We start from the raw sequence: 18,988 nt of genomic DNA, 5'->3' as shown, positions 1-18,988 counted from the left end.
ACTAGAGTCAAAGACTAATCTCCCAGGTGAAGTGTGGCAACAATAATATAATCGAGATCAGTCAATCATCTAGTTGCGCTGTGATCCATATTAGTGTGCCCAACAAAAATGGTTAAAGTACTTGCCACTAGCTGGCCCACCTTCCTTAAAGAAGAAATGCTAAATCGGAGAGAGATGCGACTAGAGAAATAGGTGGAGAATCTTGGCATAATGTTATGTGTTGATCACCATAAGGTTGTTGGTTGGCTAACTGTCGAAAGAAGGAGAAAACTATCTCCTAGGGGTTACCCACCTTTTTTTGGGGTAATAGGGCCATCATCAGAGTTTTGCCAAGGCAATTATTCATGATCGAGATTTTCCCATGTTCCTTTGAGTAGAGGCTTGCAACATGACAATGTACATTCAAAACATGAGTCGTGACAAGGTCTTGGAGGGCAATATTCATGAGGAGACATTCACAGGGTGAGACCGAAGGTTGGGCATTTTCGTATCTTCAGGTGTCCGATATATATCCATATACCTTCCAAGAAGAGGACAAAGCTGGAGCTCGTAACACAAAAGGGCATATTTGTGGGCTACAGTGAGACTTTAGAGGGATTCAAGGTGTACATTCCATTGCAGGGGGAGATTGTGGTGAGTAGGGATGTCACATGTGAGGAGAGCTTAGCCTTGAGGAAGTCATATGAGCCTTTCTAGCAGTGGCAGAGGATAGGAAGCGAGAGGCTCCTATGATTGAGTAGAGACCAACATCACTAGCAGTTGTGACTCAATCTTTAAATTAAGATGAGGAGTTGGAGACTCCTTTGATCATGAGACAATGAGATGGCTTGAGTAGACATTGAAAGATTCTCAGGAGGATGTGGAGGATCCTAGGAACACTTTCAAAGAGAGGAGATCATTGAGACAATCCTAGTTATATAGTGCTCATGAGTGACGTCATTGACTCTGAGGCTTGCATTTATGAGGAGGCAACATGCTAGGAAGTTTAGAGTGATGCCATGGTGGAGGAATATGTTTCTATCATGAAAAATGATGTGGGATATTGTGCCTAGGCCATAGGGGAAATCAATGGTTAGTTCAAGGTGGATCTACAAGATCAAGCATGCTGCAGATGGCAGTATTGAGAAGCACAAGTGTAAGTTTGTGACGAGAGGGTTTACCTAGAAGTAGGGAGTGGACTATCAAGAGACATTTGCTCCAGTAGCCACATATACTTCTAGTAGGGTTGTTATATCTATTGCTTTAAAGATGGGGTGGAGGATACACTAGATGGATGTGAAGACAACCTTCATCAATGGGGTAATTGAGGAGGAGGTGCATATTGAGCAACCACATGGTTTCAAAGTGCATGGGAGAGAATATCATGTATGTAGGTTAAAGAAGGCACTACACGGACTTAAGTAGGCACCTAGAGCATGGTACTCTAGGATTGATGGGTATCTACTGTGAAATTTTTCTTGAAATGCAACAACCGGAATTAATTCTTCTAACTGATTAAATTATGTTGTTTATTTTGTTTACGACAAAATAATGAATTAATCACACTGCGATTTCTTCACAATAAAAACATTGCGGAAAATAAAATGCTGGAACTGAGAAATACAGAGCACACACATAAAAATATGAGAAAAATCTAGCTGATCTGAGCCACACTAAATGCCCCTGCATGAGCCTCTATGCAGTCTAATTCGCACTACCTCCGGAACACGTTGAATCCTACAGCTCTTCATGTCTCTGCCCCTGGAAGTGACTTGCTTGGCTTCTTGGAATTTATCCTGCCCCCCAACAATTGAATCGCCTCCTCCTCTGGTTGAATTGAACTCTCCTCTGAAGCCTCTTCCATAGGCCTTGCGCAGCTTCTTGAGGAAAACTTGTCCCTCTCTCAACTGACTCTTCCGTATTTGGGGACCTCCTTTAGAAATTTGGTACTAATCTCTCTCTTGCTCTCGCTTCCTTTTGGCTCGAATTCTTTTGGTTGAATGCGACTCTCTAGAAAATCGATCTGCCAAGGAAACTCGATCTTCCTGTGTGTGTTGCTCCAACCCCATCAACCTCCTCTTATAATCTCTCGTTGGCTCATCAACGACCATGATTAAATCCTCATCAACACCTAAGATCATCTCTAAGTTGATCCATGTGATTTTTTAGAGAAATCTCACCTTTCTCAATTAATTCTTGTTAATTAATCACTTTTTGTAAGTTAAACTTTGGAAATATTTAATTACTGACTAATTAACTTAACTGAGGCATCTCTAGGTGTTTGCTCCTGAAACTTTTTCTGGGTTTTGGAGCTCTAGTGTTTCTAAGGCCTCTCTGATCAAAGTCAAGACTAGAACACTTGTTCGATGCTACCAAACCATCAAAAACTAACACTCCTCGTTAGCGAGGAAGGTGTTCTAGATGATCTCATAACATCCTCCCATACATGCTGCTAATGTCTGAAAATTGTGACAACCAGCCACTGCCCGCCAAGTACTACACAACTCTGATTCATATGTTGCTCTGAGCTAAACCAATATTGCATCTGCATTGCTGTTGACACTGCAGTGTACATCCTGTATTGCTGGAAACTTTGCACCGCACTGCAACTAATCTCATGTTGTTGTAACTACTGCAATTGAGAATTAAATATCTGAATCAATTGTGCCACTGGAGTGGCTCTGTCGCTACCTCTTGAGTCTCTGATTGCTACTAGCGTCTACACTATCCACTGAGTAACTGTCTGCGCCCCTCAACATCTGATTGCAACTATTATTGCAACTATTTCTCAAGATCTGACTGCAACATCCTGAACATCGATCCAGTTGCTACTGAATACTGTGGGCACCTATAGAAAGGGTATTGATCCATGAAGAGATACCTGCCTGATGCTCAACCCCTGAATGTTGCTCTTCTCGAAGGATCCTACCCAACTCTGCGCAACTCTGGAGTCTAGAGCTCAATGTCTCCCTGCCTCTCTCCTGGAGGTATCGCTGCATACGAAATGATGTCTTCCTCCAACTTGGAGGACAATTGATCAATTTCCACCAAAGCTTCTGCTTGCTCCTGCTTCTCCTTCTTCTTCTGAGGACACTGGGTAGTGTAGTGACCAAATTCACCACACCTAAAGCATTTGGTCTTCGACAAATCTTTCATTTGCTTTTCTCCTCCTTGTGAGCCTTGTCCCTAACTGAGACCTTTCTTTGCTTTTCCCGTCAATGCAAGGGCTACATTCTCATCCTCCTCACTCTTCGATCCTCTACTGCTTCCACTGAGACTACTCTTGACTAGAGCAAGTCGCCTCTCCTCCTGCATGAAATCTACCCACAATCGATCCCATCTTGGTGGTTGATCTTGTCTAGTGATGCCTTGGATGAAAGTAGCCCACTCAATGAAACCGTTGATAGCTACACACACTAGTTTAGCTTCTTGAGGCATCTTTCCTACTATGGCAAGTTCATTACGAATATCCTAAATCCTGGTAAGGTGGTAAAGTAGGGCGTAACTCCTCCCTTCTACATCCTAGTGGTCCTTGTTGTCACCCGGATTATATAGACACCGCAACAATTGCTCAGGGCGGGGGCTGTAACTCTGATCCCCCCACTCCATTCAAGCTGTCTCCCAACAACAGGCTATGGGGGGTAGTCCCTATGGAGATGAGGTGAAGGAAAACAAGTTGGAAACCAACTTGCTTGGGAGACACGAATGAGTGCCCTAGCTAATCAATAGAATTTTAGCAAGATTAATGATTAGATTAAGTACAGTGATGTGTGGTTTGATGGTAAGTCACATGGGCGAAGCCCGGGGAGACCGAAGTTCAAATCTCATTGAGTACAATGACCTGCTGTGGTGGCGGCTAGAGGGGCGGATTCCCCTTTCCCGTGAGTCTGCTCTTGCTAAAATCATAGGAACTTAGTATACCCGACTTGCAGGTGGTTGGTTATGCTCTTGGTGTTATAGTGGCAGCTATGAGGTTTGATCCTGGGTCTCCCATAGATTAGGCCTGGCAGTTACCGATTCACCATGTGGTTAAAAAAAAATAAAAAAAATGATTAGATTAAATTTCAAGTGTGAGACAGTTCCTTATGGAGTCACAATTCTTGCTTATTATAAACTGAAACCAAATAACTAGATGGACACCCACTGCTTAATATGATAGACTATCCTATATGATATGCAATTCTTAGGATCTATGTCTGATACAATGATCTTGGTTATTTTTAATTATATGCCTAGTCTAAGTTGAACCTCTCCCCTAACTGTTTTGAGAAATGAAGACTAGGCTGTGGAATGGAAGCCAACGGGAAACAGGCAGTGCCCTGATTAACAATACCTTCCCTTGTGTTCCACTCACCTAGTGTCTCCGGTGCTGCAAAGACTGTGGCTCTGACGACTGCAAGGTCACTGTGTTAACCACAAAAGAGTTGAATCCCTCAAGCTAATTGGAAAAGGGTTGCTATCAACCCTAGGACATTGAGATGATGCACTACATTTTGGGTTGGAGGTGTGGCAACAAACAAGTGAGATTTTCCTTTGATAGGGAAAATATGCAGTTGATGTCTTGAGGAGATTTGGGATGGTGGATTGCAAGCTTATGATCACCAGTTTGAGGAAGTTAAATGCTTCAGAGTTAGAGTTGGTGGATCACACATTGTATAGGCAACTAATAGGTTCCTTAATGTATTTGGTCAGTGCTAGGCCAAATATATGCTTTGCTCTGATTACCTGGAGCCAATTTATGGTGGAGCTAAGGAGGGTGCATTGGGTGGAAGTGAAGCATGTGCTCAGGTACTTGCGAGGTAAAATGGAGTATGGGTTGAGATATTTCAAGAGTGGTGGAGTGTCGTTGTAGGGCTTTACATACTTAGATTAGGCTGGGAGTGTAATGGACAAGAAAACCACCTCAGGGTGCTGCTTCAATTTGAGATCAACAATGATTTCATGGTTTAGGAGGGAATAGAGTTCAATGGTGCTCAATTTAGCAGAGGCCAAGTAAATGGCAACAAGTCTGACAAGATGTGAGGCTATATGGCTTCACAAGATGCTCATATTCTTATTTGGTTTCGAGTTTGATCCCACTATGATTCACTGTGATAATCAAAGTTGCATCAAAATGTCGGAGAATCTGGTGTTTCATGACAAGTCCAAGCATATTGAGATCATGTACCACTTCATCAGAGACAAGGTCCAAAGGGGAGTTGTGAAGCTTCAATATATCTCCACAGATGAGCATCTTGCAGATTTTCTCACCAAGCCTCTAGTGAAGCAAAAGGTTGTCTTCTGCAGGGATAAGCTGGGGCTGGTGCACAATACCTTCCTCGCTAGGGAAGAGTGTTAATGTTGATAGCTCGAATAGGTGCTTTTGCATAGGCTAGGTGTCAAGCATGACATGATGTCTAGACTCCAGAAGCCTCTTTAGGTACTTGCTCATGTTGAGTAAGTGATTTTTATGATTTCTTTCCCAAGTTTAACTTGGGAAAAGGGAAAAATTAATTAATTAATAAATGTTGGCTATTAAGCAAAGGTTTCTAATGAAAAATTAATTTAATTTGTTGAGAATTAGATCTAACCTCCATCGTTGATTTTAGTCAATTATGATTTAATCCTAGCCATCCATCACTTTGGAGATTGAGGGTTAGGGCTCAATATAAATAACATGTTATATTGAAACTTTGAAGGAAAGCATTATGAATAAATCAACAAGAACATAAATGACAAACATAAATGATCAACAATGTTCCACCATCACTTATATTGGGATCCTCATCATTAGTATCACACTTTACCTCTACCTTGATCCTGTATGGATATCAATCACCACCACCATTATTTTCCCTCCTCATTGCAACTTTATCCCTCTGTTCAAAGGTCTTCTGAGCTGATATTCTTGATCACTAAGTTGCATGATACGGGGAAACAAATATGCTCCAAAATGGAAACACCAAAAATGCGACTCCCCCAATGTTTGGAAACGGGGAAACAAAATATGCTCATTATAGTGGAACTCTGAAAGAAAGCATTAGAATAAATCAACAAGTGCCAAGAACATTTAAATGACAATCATTCCACCTTTTCTTATATTGGGATCCTCATCATTAGTATCACCCTTTACCTTTACCTTGATTCTCTAGGGACATCAATCAACACCACCCAATTTTGATGAAACTGCCTAATCGAAGCTTTAAATATGGTAGAAAAAGCTTAACATGCCTAATCAATGATATTAGTTTGAGTGAAGGGCACTTTTTTACCAAGGCCATGATAGAGGAGCTCAAAAATCAATACAACCAACATTGAAGTATGTAAAGGGTTCAATGCTCTTGATGAGTGTTGTCAAAACTAGACCGAAACTAGTTGAATTGGTCAATTTGGCCGTTTTTAGGTGCTAACCAATCTGATTGTTGGCACATAATTGGAAAACGCTGGCTTGATACTGAATTGGATTTTTTTTTCATCAAACTGCCATTTCTGTATGGGACCAACTAATTCCGTACAACGCATAATTGGAAAAGGCTGGCTTGATATTGAATTGGATTTTTTTTTTCACCAAACTGCCACTTCTATATGGGACCAACTAATTCCGTACAATGCAACTAAGGACCCTCATAACATAAATTCAAAAAAGAAACAATAATTTATAAGTGAGGTAGCCTACTATTCAACTCTAGGACCCTATAGAACCAACTAGTTTCGTACATTGCGAAGAGGGACTCTTGGAACACATTTTTTTAAACAATAATTTTTGAGTAGGGCAGCCTAATATCCAACCCTAAGGCCCTATTAATGATATGTAATTAATGGTAATGTTATTTTGTTAAAGAAAAATAATGAAAATGATTTTCTAGGGTTGACGATTAGGTTTCTCCACTCATAAATTATTATTATTATTCTTTTTCTAAATTTGTATATCGTGTGTCGTTGACCGCAATTGTATGAAATTGGTTGGTTCCATATGGCCATGAAAGATAAATCAATTCATCTTTCTACTTGATTTTTTTACATCACATTTAGTTGTTCTAGGGTGTTTGAGAGTGGTTCCAACCTCATTGGATGTCATATGGAGAAAGTAGAATTTTCGGTCCCACTCAAAATCCAACAAACTTTAAATTTTTCAGGGTTCGGGGATTGCAACGTTTCGATTAGATTCTGTCATGCATGAGGGTATGGAATTGTCATTTAATCAAGAGCACCAAACCCTCTTTGTAACTTGATGTTGGTGGCTTTGATTGCTAAATTCCTTTGTTATGACCCTAGAAAAAATGTACCTATCACTCAAACAAAATCTTGATTTGACATGTTAAACTTTTTCTATCTTACATTAATTCTTAGAGGGTGATATTGATGGTGAGGATCCCAATAGAGGTAATGATTTTGATGATATGTAGGTATCTGTTGTAGCATGATTGTTTTTGGACTTTAGAGGCCATCTAGAGCCTCTTTGTTGATGTATTTTTTATTCAAAGATGTATTGCACTAAGTGCTATTTTGGTTAAATGCATTTTTACTTTCTATATAGATGAGAAATTTTGCATATGTGTATAAATGGTTTGGATTCATATGAATATATATGTTTATTTTATTTTATTTTATTTATTATATTGTAACTAGAGGAATTGGCAACTGGGTTAATCTCATACTCGCGGGACATGGGGTCTATTTTGGCTGCTACTACTATACCTCTAGGGCCTACGACCTGTCCTCTTCTTTGTAGACTGGGCTACTTCGGGGGATTTGAACCTAGGATCTCTTGGTTTACACAATACTTCGTATCACTATGATCACCAATTGAGCGGCACTGTATATGCTTTTCTTTTAAATTTGAATATTTTACATAACTTTTTGGTAGACCAGTTTTTTGGTTTGGTTTTTTTCTAGTTCCGATCCAGTTCCTGGTTTTGGAGTTGATCGGTTCAATGACAGGTTTAATTCTGATAACATTGCTCTTTATTAAATGCCAATCTTGTACCCTCATATGTGATAGAATCCAATGAAAATGCTGCAATCCTACCAATCCTAAATCCTGAGAACTGTCTAGATTGGTAGGTTTTGAATGGGATGTGAAATTCTACTTTCTCCATATGAAGTTGGGTTAGGTTGGAACCACTCTCAAACAATTAATGTCAATGTTAAAAATTTAAGCGTTCAATGTTTAAACCAGTGATGCGAAAATTGCGATAAAATCGCGATTTTAAGTTTTCCCCGATTTTATCTCTTGATTTTTTAACGGTTTTTTTGAAATAATCACGATAAAAACAAAAAAATCGCAATTCGATGTGTAGTTATCGTTGGGCCGACAGACAGCGGGTTTATAAGACCAAAAAATGATTTTTTAAAATTCATTTGGACAAATAGCAGCAACGACGTGGTTTGGGAGTGACCTAGGAGAAAAACCTTGGTCGATTGGGAGTTGATTGGAGGAGAAAAATGGATTGAGAGCTAAGGAGGAGAGGAATTTTCTCTAGCAAACCGGTATGGGCACCAAATTTATGTGTTTTGTAACTTTGTTTTGGTTTTTTTTTTTTATGTTTTTGGTTGGGTTTGGAATTTGGATAACCCATTGTTTATCAAATATTTTTGAATTGATTTGATGGGGTTTTTGTTTGTTAAATTGTCAAAAATTCCATTCATTTTGTCATGTTACTCATTTATGTAATTTTTTTTAATATTTGTAACTTGCAATCCTTATTTTGCCATAGGTTTACCATTCAACTTCAAAGTTCAAACTTCATCTTACAAATTTAAAACTCAAGAGTCGAGTTCAACCAAGTTACAAATATGCCAAGGAAATTGGACTCTCTGTGGGAATTTGGTGAACCTGATGGAGGGTTTGATAGAATAAACTTGTCTTGCAAGTTGTGTGGGCAACATATGTTGGGGGGTTTATAGATTGAAGTATCACCTTGCACAAATCCCTAGATTTGATGTAGGGCCTTGCAAAAATACAAATCCGGAAATCATTCGAAAAACCATGAGATCATTGGAAAATTTAGAGCACAATAGAGAGGCCAAAACAAAAATGAAGAAACAACTAACAAAGATTGTGTTAGGCTCAGGTGAACAAGAAAGTGGCACTAGTTCTACTTCAACATCAATATCTACAACCAACCCGGTAGCTGCCTCATCATTTTTTGTTCCTAGAACCACGTCTGGTTCACAACTATCTATCACTTCAATGCTTAAAAAAACTGAGAAAGAACAATCTGACAAGTAGTTTGCCAAATTTTTCCTTTGGAGTGATATTCCTTTCAACGTTGCAAGGAATAATCCATTTTTCCAGCCTGCTGTTGATGCTATTGCCACTGTTGGCCCAGGGTACAAAATCCATTCTTATGATGACTTTAGAGGCCGGATTCTTCAAAATGAAAAGGTTGACTGCACCAAAATATTGGAGGAGTTTAGGGCATCATGGGCATAAACAAGATGCACTGTGATGTCAGATGGTTGGACCAACCAAAAGGGGAGAACCCTTATAAACTTCTTGGTTAGTTGTCCCAAGGGGACAATGTTTATGAAATTTGTTAATGCATCTTCACATATTAAAGATGCAAAAACTTTATGTGATTTGCTGGATGTGTTTATTTTGGAGGTGGGTGTAGAACATGTTGTCCAAGTCATAACGGACAATGCTGCAAATTATGTTGTTGCTGGTAGGATGTTTATGGAGAGGCATTCTACTTTATTTTGGACACCTTGTGCTGCACATTGTATTGATTTGATGTTGGAGGACATAGGGAAAATTTCATTTGTCAAAGATATTGTTGAGTCATCAAAAAACATTACAAAATTCATATATAATCATACATATGTGCTTAGCTTGATGGAAAATTCACCAACAACAAGGAGTTGGTGCGCCCCGCCATTACACGGTTTGCCACCAATTTTATATCTCGCCAATCTTTCTTGAATTCTCTATGGGATGTGAAGAGAATGTTTCTTTTAGAGGAGTGGCATGCTTTAACAATGAGCCGCAAACCAGAGGGAGAGGCCATATGCAGATTAGTTTCATACTAGGAAGACTTCTGGGCCGGAGTGCAGGAAGTGTGCACCGTCACTGAACCTTTGGTAAAGGTTCTTCAATTAGTTGATGGTGAGAAGCCCGCAATGGGCTATTTGTATGAGGCTGTGGACAGGGCCAAAAAATCCATTTGGGTCTACTATGATGATAAGGGAGATGAGGGGTTTCAGAGACAACTCCTCCTATGGGAAGTGATTGATGAGCGATGGAACAACACACTCCATCATCCCATTCATGCTGCAGGGATCTCCCTGAACCCCACATTTTCTTACCCATGTGGGTTCGTATTTGATTCTAAGATCATGGATGGATTCTTAACTTGTGTTCAGAGGATGGTGCGATCTCCAGCAGAAAGTATAGAAATCTCCAAAGAAATTGAGACATACAGGATGGCAGGTGGCACATTTGGCTTTGACATGGCTGTCACTGATAGGACGACTAAAATGCCAGGTATTTTTTAGTTTGTTTCAAATTTCATTCTCTTCAAGTTCATAACTTCATACTTTGCTTCAACTTTCAAATTTCATTTTTTTTTTTGTTTATTTAAAATTTTATTTGTAATTTTGTTGTAGATGCATGATGGAGAATGTATGGTGCCAGGGTACACCTTCTGCAAAAGCTTGCCATTCGAATCCTCAGCCAAATGTGTAGCTCCTCAGGATGCGAGCGCAACTGGAGTGTATTTGAAAAAATATACAACAAGAAGCGCAACAGGTTAAACTTAAAACTTAAAATATTGCAAATTTCCAAATAATTTTTTGAATTCATTAAACAATATATTTTTTTTAATTATTATTTCATGATCTTTGTACAGGTTGGAGTCCCAACGACTTAATGACATGGTTTACGTCTACTACAATCTTCGATTGTGGGTGAGGCAACTTGAGAGGATACCTGATATGGAGGCCATCTCATTGGATGGGATTGACACCACTGCTACATGGAGGGTTGAGGCCGGGAGGCCTCTCATGGAGTCTGCCGATGATTGGTTAGAGCAGGAGGTAGTGGAGGGGGACGAGGAGGCAGAGCAACAGGAGGAGGAGGTGACACCACCTACCCGGGCTACCCTTTCCATCAGTAGAAGACGTGGTCTACCTCCTAGAGCTCCTAGTTCTTCAGCTTCTAAAGCACAACAGAGTCCACTGCCAACTCCACCGGCATCTACATCTAGAGGGAAAATGAAAGCTATTGCATTTTCTCGCAAGAGGGGCAGAGGAAATCAATAGTATTAGACTTTTTCATTTCATTGTATATACATTATGACTCATGATATGACTCATGAGATACATTATTATATTTTTTGTTGATATTTTGAGGTTGAGTTGGGACTCAGGAGTCGGGACTTACTATTCAGGGCATGATTCACTACTATGTGTGATGTAGCACTAGAAATGATATTACACATCTTATATATTAGTTCTTTTATTATATTTATGTGTCAATGTATTTATTTTATGTTGTAGATGCTTTAGATATTAAAAAAATTGGAAAAAATGAATATTTTTGTATTTTACGATTTTTTCCCCTTGCCGATAATATCTCGATAATGATCACTGCAACATTGGTTTAAACTTTTACTTGAAGAATTTAACATTACCATTAATTGCCAACATTTTTAGTGCAAAATGAGAGTGAAACCCTTTTTAAAGATGACTCATGATATGATTCATGAGATACATTATTATATTTTTTGTTGATATTTTGAGGTTGAGTTGGGACTCAGGAGTCGGGACTTACTATTCAGGGCATGATTCACTACTATGTGTGATGTAGCACTAGAAATGATATTACACACTTTATATATTAGTTCTTTTATTATATTTATGTGTCAATGTATTTATTTTATGTTGTAGATGCTTTAGATATTAAAAAAATTAGAAAAAATGAATATTTTTGTATTTTACGATTTTTTCCCCGTGCCGATAATATCTCGATAATGATTACTGCAACATTGGTTTAAACTTTTACTTGAAGAATTTAACATTACCATTAATTGCCAACATTTTTAGTGCAAAATGAGAGTGAAACCCTTTTTAAAGAAACATTTCTTGTTTAGATGCTTTTACAAGTCTTATTAGTTCATAATTAACCTCTAATTAGGCATTAAAACTAATATTGTGGGCCATAGAACGGAATTAAGGCAAAATTAGATAATTTCTTATTTGGAAATGCTGTATAGACATTGCAACACACTTAAAACCAATGTTGTGAAAATCGCGATCGGGATTAAATCGGCGCGGGGAACAAATCGGAAAAAATCGGGAAAAAATCGTTTGGTACAAAAATATTCATTTTTTTTCAATTTTTTTAATATCTAAACCATCTACAACATAAAATAAATACATTGACACATAAATATGATAAAAAAACTAATATATAAGATGTTTAATATCATTTCTAGCACTAAAATCACACATAACATTGAATCATGTCCCGAATAGTAAGTCCTGACTCCTGAGTCCCAACTCAGCCTCAAAATATCAACAAAAAATATGATCATGTATCTCATCATGTCATAATGTCATATACAATAAAATGAAAGTCTAATCCTTTGCCCTCTTGCGAGAAAATGCCATAACTTTCCCTTTCCCTTTAGATATAAATGCTGGTACCTGTGCTGGTGGAGATGGCAGTGGAGTCTGATGTGCTCTAGAAGCTGAAGAACTAGAAGTAGGAGCTATAGGAGGTATACCACGTCCTCTACTGGTGGCAAGGGTAGCTCGGGCAGGTGGTGTCACTTGGAAACATTACAATCTCCCAATCCTGAAATCTTGAAAAACTGATAAGTCTGCTGGATTTTAAATGAAATCTAAAATTCTACTTTCTCCATATGAAATCCAATGAGATTGGAACCACTCTCAAACATCCTGAGTCATTTCATGGTAATGTTAAAAATTTAAGTAAAAGTGACATTCTCCTTAATCTTCATAAATGAAGATTAAGGAGAATGTCACTTTTACTTTAAGAATTTAACATTACCATGAATAGCATATCCATACTAGGGCCTAGACTTGATCATTAAGCTGCCCCACTCAAAAATTATTTGTTTCTTTCAAAAAAATTGCATGAAAAACCCAAAAAAACGTTATAAAACTATGCTGTCACGACCCCCGGTGATTTTTTAAGTTTCTATCGCGATTTTTTCAGTAAAAATTGGCAAAAAAAAATACCGGCGATTTTTTCGTATAAAAATCGCGATTTTCACAACACTGCTTAAAACACGTTTCAGGCCATGTGAAATGTGTTTCATGTGTGGCAAACAAGTTTTGTACAGTCTGAAACACATTTCACCATTTTGATATGGAAACACAACTGGTACAAGGGGGTAGGGTGTGTTTTCTGTGACATTGTTTGATCATTTTCACCTGTTCTGTGGTTGGATATCTTGTGTTGTATTCTGTCATTAGGTTTCTTTCTTTTAACCATTTTTGTTTACATGTTATCTTATGCTTTCTCTAGTTTTCGATACGGCTATTGTTCCCAGCATATAGTATTTCAAAATTTGATAATGTAATGTGTTAACAGGTCGATGGAAAGAAGAACAAAGTGTATGCACAGAATCTCTGCTATTTGGCCAAGTTGTTCTTAGACCACAAGACACTTTACTACGATGTGGATTTGTTCCTATTTTATATTCTTTGTGAATGTGATGAGCGGGGATGTCACATGGTTGGATATTTTTCAAAGGTAAGCAGAAGGTTTTATTGCATTTTTTGTGGTTTTTGTTACTGCTTTTAAACTGGATTCTAAATACCTTGGATATAATGCTAGTGAAAATTCATAAACATGTACTATGAGAACATCCTTGCAGAAATGAAAGATGGGTTTTTTTGTCTGTTAGACTGTTACTTATAAAGATTGAAACTTCTGGCTTAAAATGATGTTTCAAGTAATTTAGCCCTTTTCTGTGCTACGTGCTGAATCTCTCTTTCCATCTTGATCAGCATTTTTGACTTTTGTGTAATTGAAAGCAAATAAGGAAAAAGACAAAGCATCTCATATATTGTTTTGCAATTGAACTTTGTTATATTTTTTCTTGGCACTTGCACTTGATAGGAGTTTTTGCACCTGTTTACAATTGCAATACATGTTCATTATGCGTCCTTGATCATAATATTTTGAGCACTATCATCTATTAAGCTTCAGCTTGGTCCGGAACCAACTTTTTGGCCTATCTTGGTAATAGTTAAGCCATTATGTTGGTTATAACTAACTCTTAAGCTTGGTTATCAACTTATCACTAATGCAAAAGTGCAATTCCTTTTGATCTTTAGTTGAACATTGTTATTTTCTGCCGGGGCCTTTCTTATAATATTCTTCTCTGTTCATTTTCATTTCGAACATAACATTTTATCATCTTCAATGGTTAACTTTCCTCTTACATGTTTGTCGTGCAGGAGAAGCATTCCGAGGAGTCATATAATTTGGCATGTATACTTACGCTTCCTCCATATCAACGGAAAGGATATGGAAAGTTCCTAATTTCCTTTTGTAAGTTTCATGTATCCTTCCTCCATTATATTATTTTTTGTGTGTACTAAATATGAAGTAAGAGAGTCTAAGTATCAAGGGTGCATCAACTTTGAAATCTCAGGGCGTGGGGGATAGGGGGGGATGCATGGTGGTGCATCAGATAACATCTAAAATATGTTAAAAAATAATAGTTTCCGCCCCAGGCACTCAAAGGAGAACATATTTGGTCAAGTGAAGTGTAATTGGAGCTAAGATTTCATTAACTGTAGGAAACAAATTCAAGACTTGCAGGAATCAGTTTTTAACTTTTCTGGGATTTGGAGCCTCAAACTTAAATATATGTAGGAGGAACTTCTTTGCATTTCTAGCAGGGTTGGGTAACAAGGGCTTCTAATAATAAATACAAACAGGTTGATTGTGAAGTTGGATAGCATTAAATGGCATAGGGTCAAGCGTTATTTGCTACAAATAGTCATATTGTTGTGGTGCACAAAGTGCTAGGTCTGAAGGAGTTGTTATTCATACACTCAGTATAATTCTATAGATGGTATATTTATCAGCTACATGTGGCCAAAAATGGTTTGTTGATCACAAATGTGGAAGAGGAACTTACGTTCTGATTGGAGTATTTGATTTTCTGGTGTAAAGCCATCTTGCAGTCACTTTTCGTTTTCCAACAAGGATCCAAGTTTTCTCTTAGTTTTATATGTGGAAATTAATCAAGGAGTTTGAGCCTAGTCTAACCCATCCAGCTGGGTCACTGAACATGAGAGTGCTTATAACCCGAAGATTGCCAACTATCATAATTCTTTCCTTCTCTTGATACAGGACACGCTCTTGCTATGTTCCTTGAAAAATAAATGGTAGTTAATAGTAATTTTTCGAACATGAGAGTGCTTTTAACCCGAAGATTGCCAACTATCATAATTCTTTCCTTCTCTTGATACAGGACACGCTCTTGCTATGTTCCTTGAAAAATAAATGGTAGTTAATAGTAATTTTTCTTGCTGTTCAGTCGTGAAATAATTTCCCCCATTGTTGGTTTACTGAATATCCATCTTTTCAGAAGCACTGTTGTTCAGGGACTCTTGCAGTTAGATATCGTATGATTTCTGCAATTGCTACCTTATTTTCAGTTATGTGCCTGTAACCCAGCTCTTGTAACTAAAGATCTAATCATATCTTCGTGCTTTCAACAGCATATGAGTTGTCCAAGAAGGAAGGCAAAGTTGGGACCCCAGAGCGCCCCTTGTCTGATCTTGGATTATTAAGCTACAGAGGTTACTGGACAAGGGTCCTGCTGGACATTTTGAAAAAACACAAGAGCAATATTTCCATCAAGGTGTGCAAATTTGTTTTAGATTCCACTTTATTTGTACTCGAGTATATTATCCAAGTTTCATTCTTTATATCTCTTTCTGGAATGTAAGTGCAGGAACTTAGTGATATGACAGCTATCAAGGCAGACGATGTGCTCAGCACTTTACAAGGCTTAGATCTTATTCAGTATCGGAAAGGACAGCATGCTATCTGTGCAGATCCTAAGGTTTTGGACCGACACTTAAAAGCTGTAGGGCGAGGTGGTTTGGAAGTTGATGTTTGTAAACTTATTTGGACTCCCTACAAGGAACAATGATGAAATATCTGTTTTTTTCTTGTTCTTTTTTTTCCTGTTCAATATGCCCTTTTCTAAATGAAGGGCACTGTAATATTATCGATTATTCCTTGTTTTGCACCCCTAGAATCTGGGTAGGTGATCAGTAAACGTTGTACATAGATGGTGGTGACGTTTTTATTTGAAATTAGATTTTTTGAAAGAAGCAACTGGAATTTATCGAGAATAGGAATCATCCAGATTTAATGCCACTTAGGTGATCGGTGACCCACTTGTACATAGATGTTGGCAATGTTTTTTCCTGAAAGATGCAACTGGAATTATAAAGGACGGGATTCATCCACCTTTGTTGCCTCCAACATTTTCACATTATATGTTGCATGGTATAGATAGTAGTGTTCTGTACCACTAATAATTTTTTGCTTTGAATGTTTTAGTGTTCTTCAAGAGTTGGAGAACTCTGTTGAAAATTTCAGATGTATTGTTAATTCTGCCGCTATGAATTATAGTGAGCATTACTCTAATTTTTAAATTCCAGCGTCTGACAAGCTCAACCACTCCGACGAGGGGGTCTATTTTAGAGGGGTCAAAACAGGTTAACTGAAGCTTATAATTTTATACTACATATGGGACAACATAGACATCCATGGAGATATTCATGAGCTTCGTTATTGGCCTTGTTAGGTTTTTTAATTCTTTCCATAAAATCATCTGTTTGTTCTTGATAATACTTGCATATAATTTATTATCGATATTTAGCGCATGAGGTCGTAGAAAATGCATTGAAAGTTGGGTTGAATATACAAGGGGAGAACTCTGGAGCCTGTCTATTTTCCGCATGTAGCCTTGGTCATTTTTTGCAATGCTATAAATGTAAGGTGTGTATTGGATATTATTACATGGCATATATTCGTTGTTCACTTGGCTAACATGTACATTATTGATGGTTATGCTACCTCAGATTAAATTACTGCGCTTAATCCAATCTAATAGTAAAGGGAGGGAGTTCCAAAACGGGCAATCTCAATTATATATGCCTTCTTAAAGGGACTATGGCTGTTTTTATAGATAAATATTTATATATTTGATATAAGGAATAATATATTCTAGCCATTATATTCATCGCCATTATATTCATCATGTCACTGTCAAGAATGGAACGAATTGAACGTGGGTGGGGAGAGTCCCAATTATTCTTTGCAGCGACCCTGGATATATATATATATAGAATTTATCTGTTTTGGAACTCCTTTTGTTGCTTACATTGAATTAAGCATAATAATTTAACGAGGTAGGATAACAATCAATAATGCGCATTGTTAGCCAATCGATATATGGAGTAGTAATACACCTTACCTATCGTTGTAAAGCTAACCAATAATTAATTAAAAGGAAACTGATTTGTAAATAATTTTTTGATTAACCGTGTCAACAAAAGCGGAGCGAGCTTGTGACACTGCAAAGTCACATTAATTATTTTTTACATTTTAGAATGGTGAATTATCAGTTTATATTTATATATATGGGTTAGTTGTAATTTTTATTAATATAAAGTTCTAAACAGGTTTGTTTTGGGCAAATCAGAGCAATGGATTTATTTGAATTAAACATGTTTGTTTAAATTAGAGTAATGGATTTATTTGAAACAATGAGAACAAAATGATGGTTCTACATTGATGTTTTATTTATGATAAAAAGAATCATACACCAACTCAAAAGGGAAATGTTGGATTGATGACAAAGTAGGTCAACTTGGCTCAACTTCTGTTATTTTTTCCTTTGTAAAAAAGTATTTTTGAGGATATTTTAATGTTAAAAGCTTAATTGTTTGGCTCTGTGCCATGGAGATCATGAAGACATAAAACTGTGACAAGTTTATTAAGCATGGTATTACAATTCCACAAAGTGATGAGAATAATTGGAGTTTTGTTTATATTAATAAAATTTAACTAAATTCCAAAGTGATACATCATTCAAAACTAGTGAATTTTACCTAATATGTATAGAAGTTTTAAGTTTTATAAGAAAACACGCATATTGTATTGATATAATACAATTTTTAATTAAGATTCGTTTTTTAATGGTTTTTTTAATAATTTCCCCTTTACAAAAATCAATTCAATGGGTACATGACATTTTTTGACAGCAAACTAAATTAGCCATAAGTATTTGAAATTTGATAATTTGAAAAAATGAAATGGGACATTTTACTTTTGTAAAACTACCAGATAAATAGGTTTGTGTTTGATGATTAACACATAATTGATGAGGTATATGAATTGTTGCCATAAAATCTAGAAGATCTAGTGCAAAGCCTCATTAAGTAGGATCTAGACCTCAGGGCAACAAGAGATTGGCTACCATTGTCACCTCAATAACCTTTCTCCAACGATTTAGTGGTGTTAGTAGCACAAGGGAAGTTTTCCTAAAAGATATTCAATAAGAATAGCCCAAGGTGATGGATGAGGTTTAGTGATGGGTATATGGTATCGACAAAGCTAGGATGGCTTGGATAATTTTCTCTGAAGTTCAAGCCCTTTATCCATAGACCAATTATGGAAATTAAAGGGATGTTATAAGTTTTCAATGACGGGGTGCACATTGTCATATAACAGTTGGAGAAAAAAGTACTACAATGGTAAATCAACAAAGGATCAAGGCTTTCAATTAGATACGAAGGATCGAGGGTTTTCAATGGAGTTTCTATGTCTGAAAAATGCATAAAACAACAAAATGTTGATGTTAGCCATAGATATAGGGTTTAATATGCAATAAAATGTTAGATTTTGCTTTTAGATAATTATATAATGCAACTTCTATTTAAAGAACAATGACACATTAAAGGAAATCACCTTTTTAGTAATATTTCATATAAATCTTAGCTCTAATCCTAAATATCTAGAATT

General features: G+C 37.1%; 2 protein-coding genes across 2 annotated transcripts in view; both read left to right on the top strand.

Moving 5' to 3' along the window:
• The window catches only part of LOC149164235 (histone acetyltransferase of the MYST family 1-like), a 162,607-nt gene extending 145,971 nt beyond the window's left edge, over positions 1-16,636 (top strand). Inside the window, exons 6-9 of the mRNA XM_089432000.1 lie at positions 13,520-13,681; positions 14,392-14,485; positions 15,667-15,809; positions 15,903-16,636. Coding sequence (XP_089288126.1) covers positions 13,520-13,681; positions 14,392-14,485; positions 15,667-15,809; positions 15,903-16,103 — 600 coding nt within the window. The 3' untranslated portion in view covers positions 16,104-16,636. The remainder of the gene's footprint in view (positions 1-13,519; positions 13,682-14,391; positions 14,486-15,666; positions 15,810-15,902) is intronic.
• On the top strand, positions 10,565-11,316 carry LOC149164236 (uncharacterized). The gene is made up of 2 exons (XM_089430889.1): positions 10,565-10,708; positions 10,809-11,316. Exons 1-2 carry the CDS (start codon positions 10,581-10,583, stop codon positions 11,218-11,220), a joined length of 540 nt encoding a protein of 179 aa, XP_089287015.1. The 5' UTR covers positions 10,565-10,580; the 3' UTR covers positions 11,221-11,316.
• Positions 16,637-18,988: the final 2,352 nt, after the last annotated feature.

Source organism: Pinus tabuliformis, chromosome 5_1, assembly GCF_031772625.1.
Source record: "Pinus tabuliformis cultivar Carrire ecotype Pingquan chromosome 5_1, CPIR1, whole genome shotgun sequence".
NCBI classification, from domain to species: domain Eukaryota; kingdom Viridiplantae; phylum Streptophyta; class Pinopsida; order Pinales; family Pinaceae; genus Pinus; species Pinus tabuliformis.
The sequence above is the reverse complement of the archived record's forward strand: the minus strand, read 5'-3'. Positions and strand labels throughout refer to the sequence as shown.

What these genes read in the sequence shown, in the direction of transcription:
- LOC149164236 (XM_089430889.1), top strand. Translation starts at nt 10,581, where the DNA reads ATGTATGGTGCCAGGGTACACCTTCTGCAAAAGCTTGCCATTCGAATC. An exon ending in TACAACAAGAAGCGCAACAG is followed by an intron (nt 10,709 to 10,808) that starts GTTAAACTTAAA and finishes ATCTTTGTACAG; the next exon opens with GTTGGAGTCCCAACGACTTA.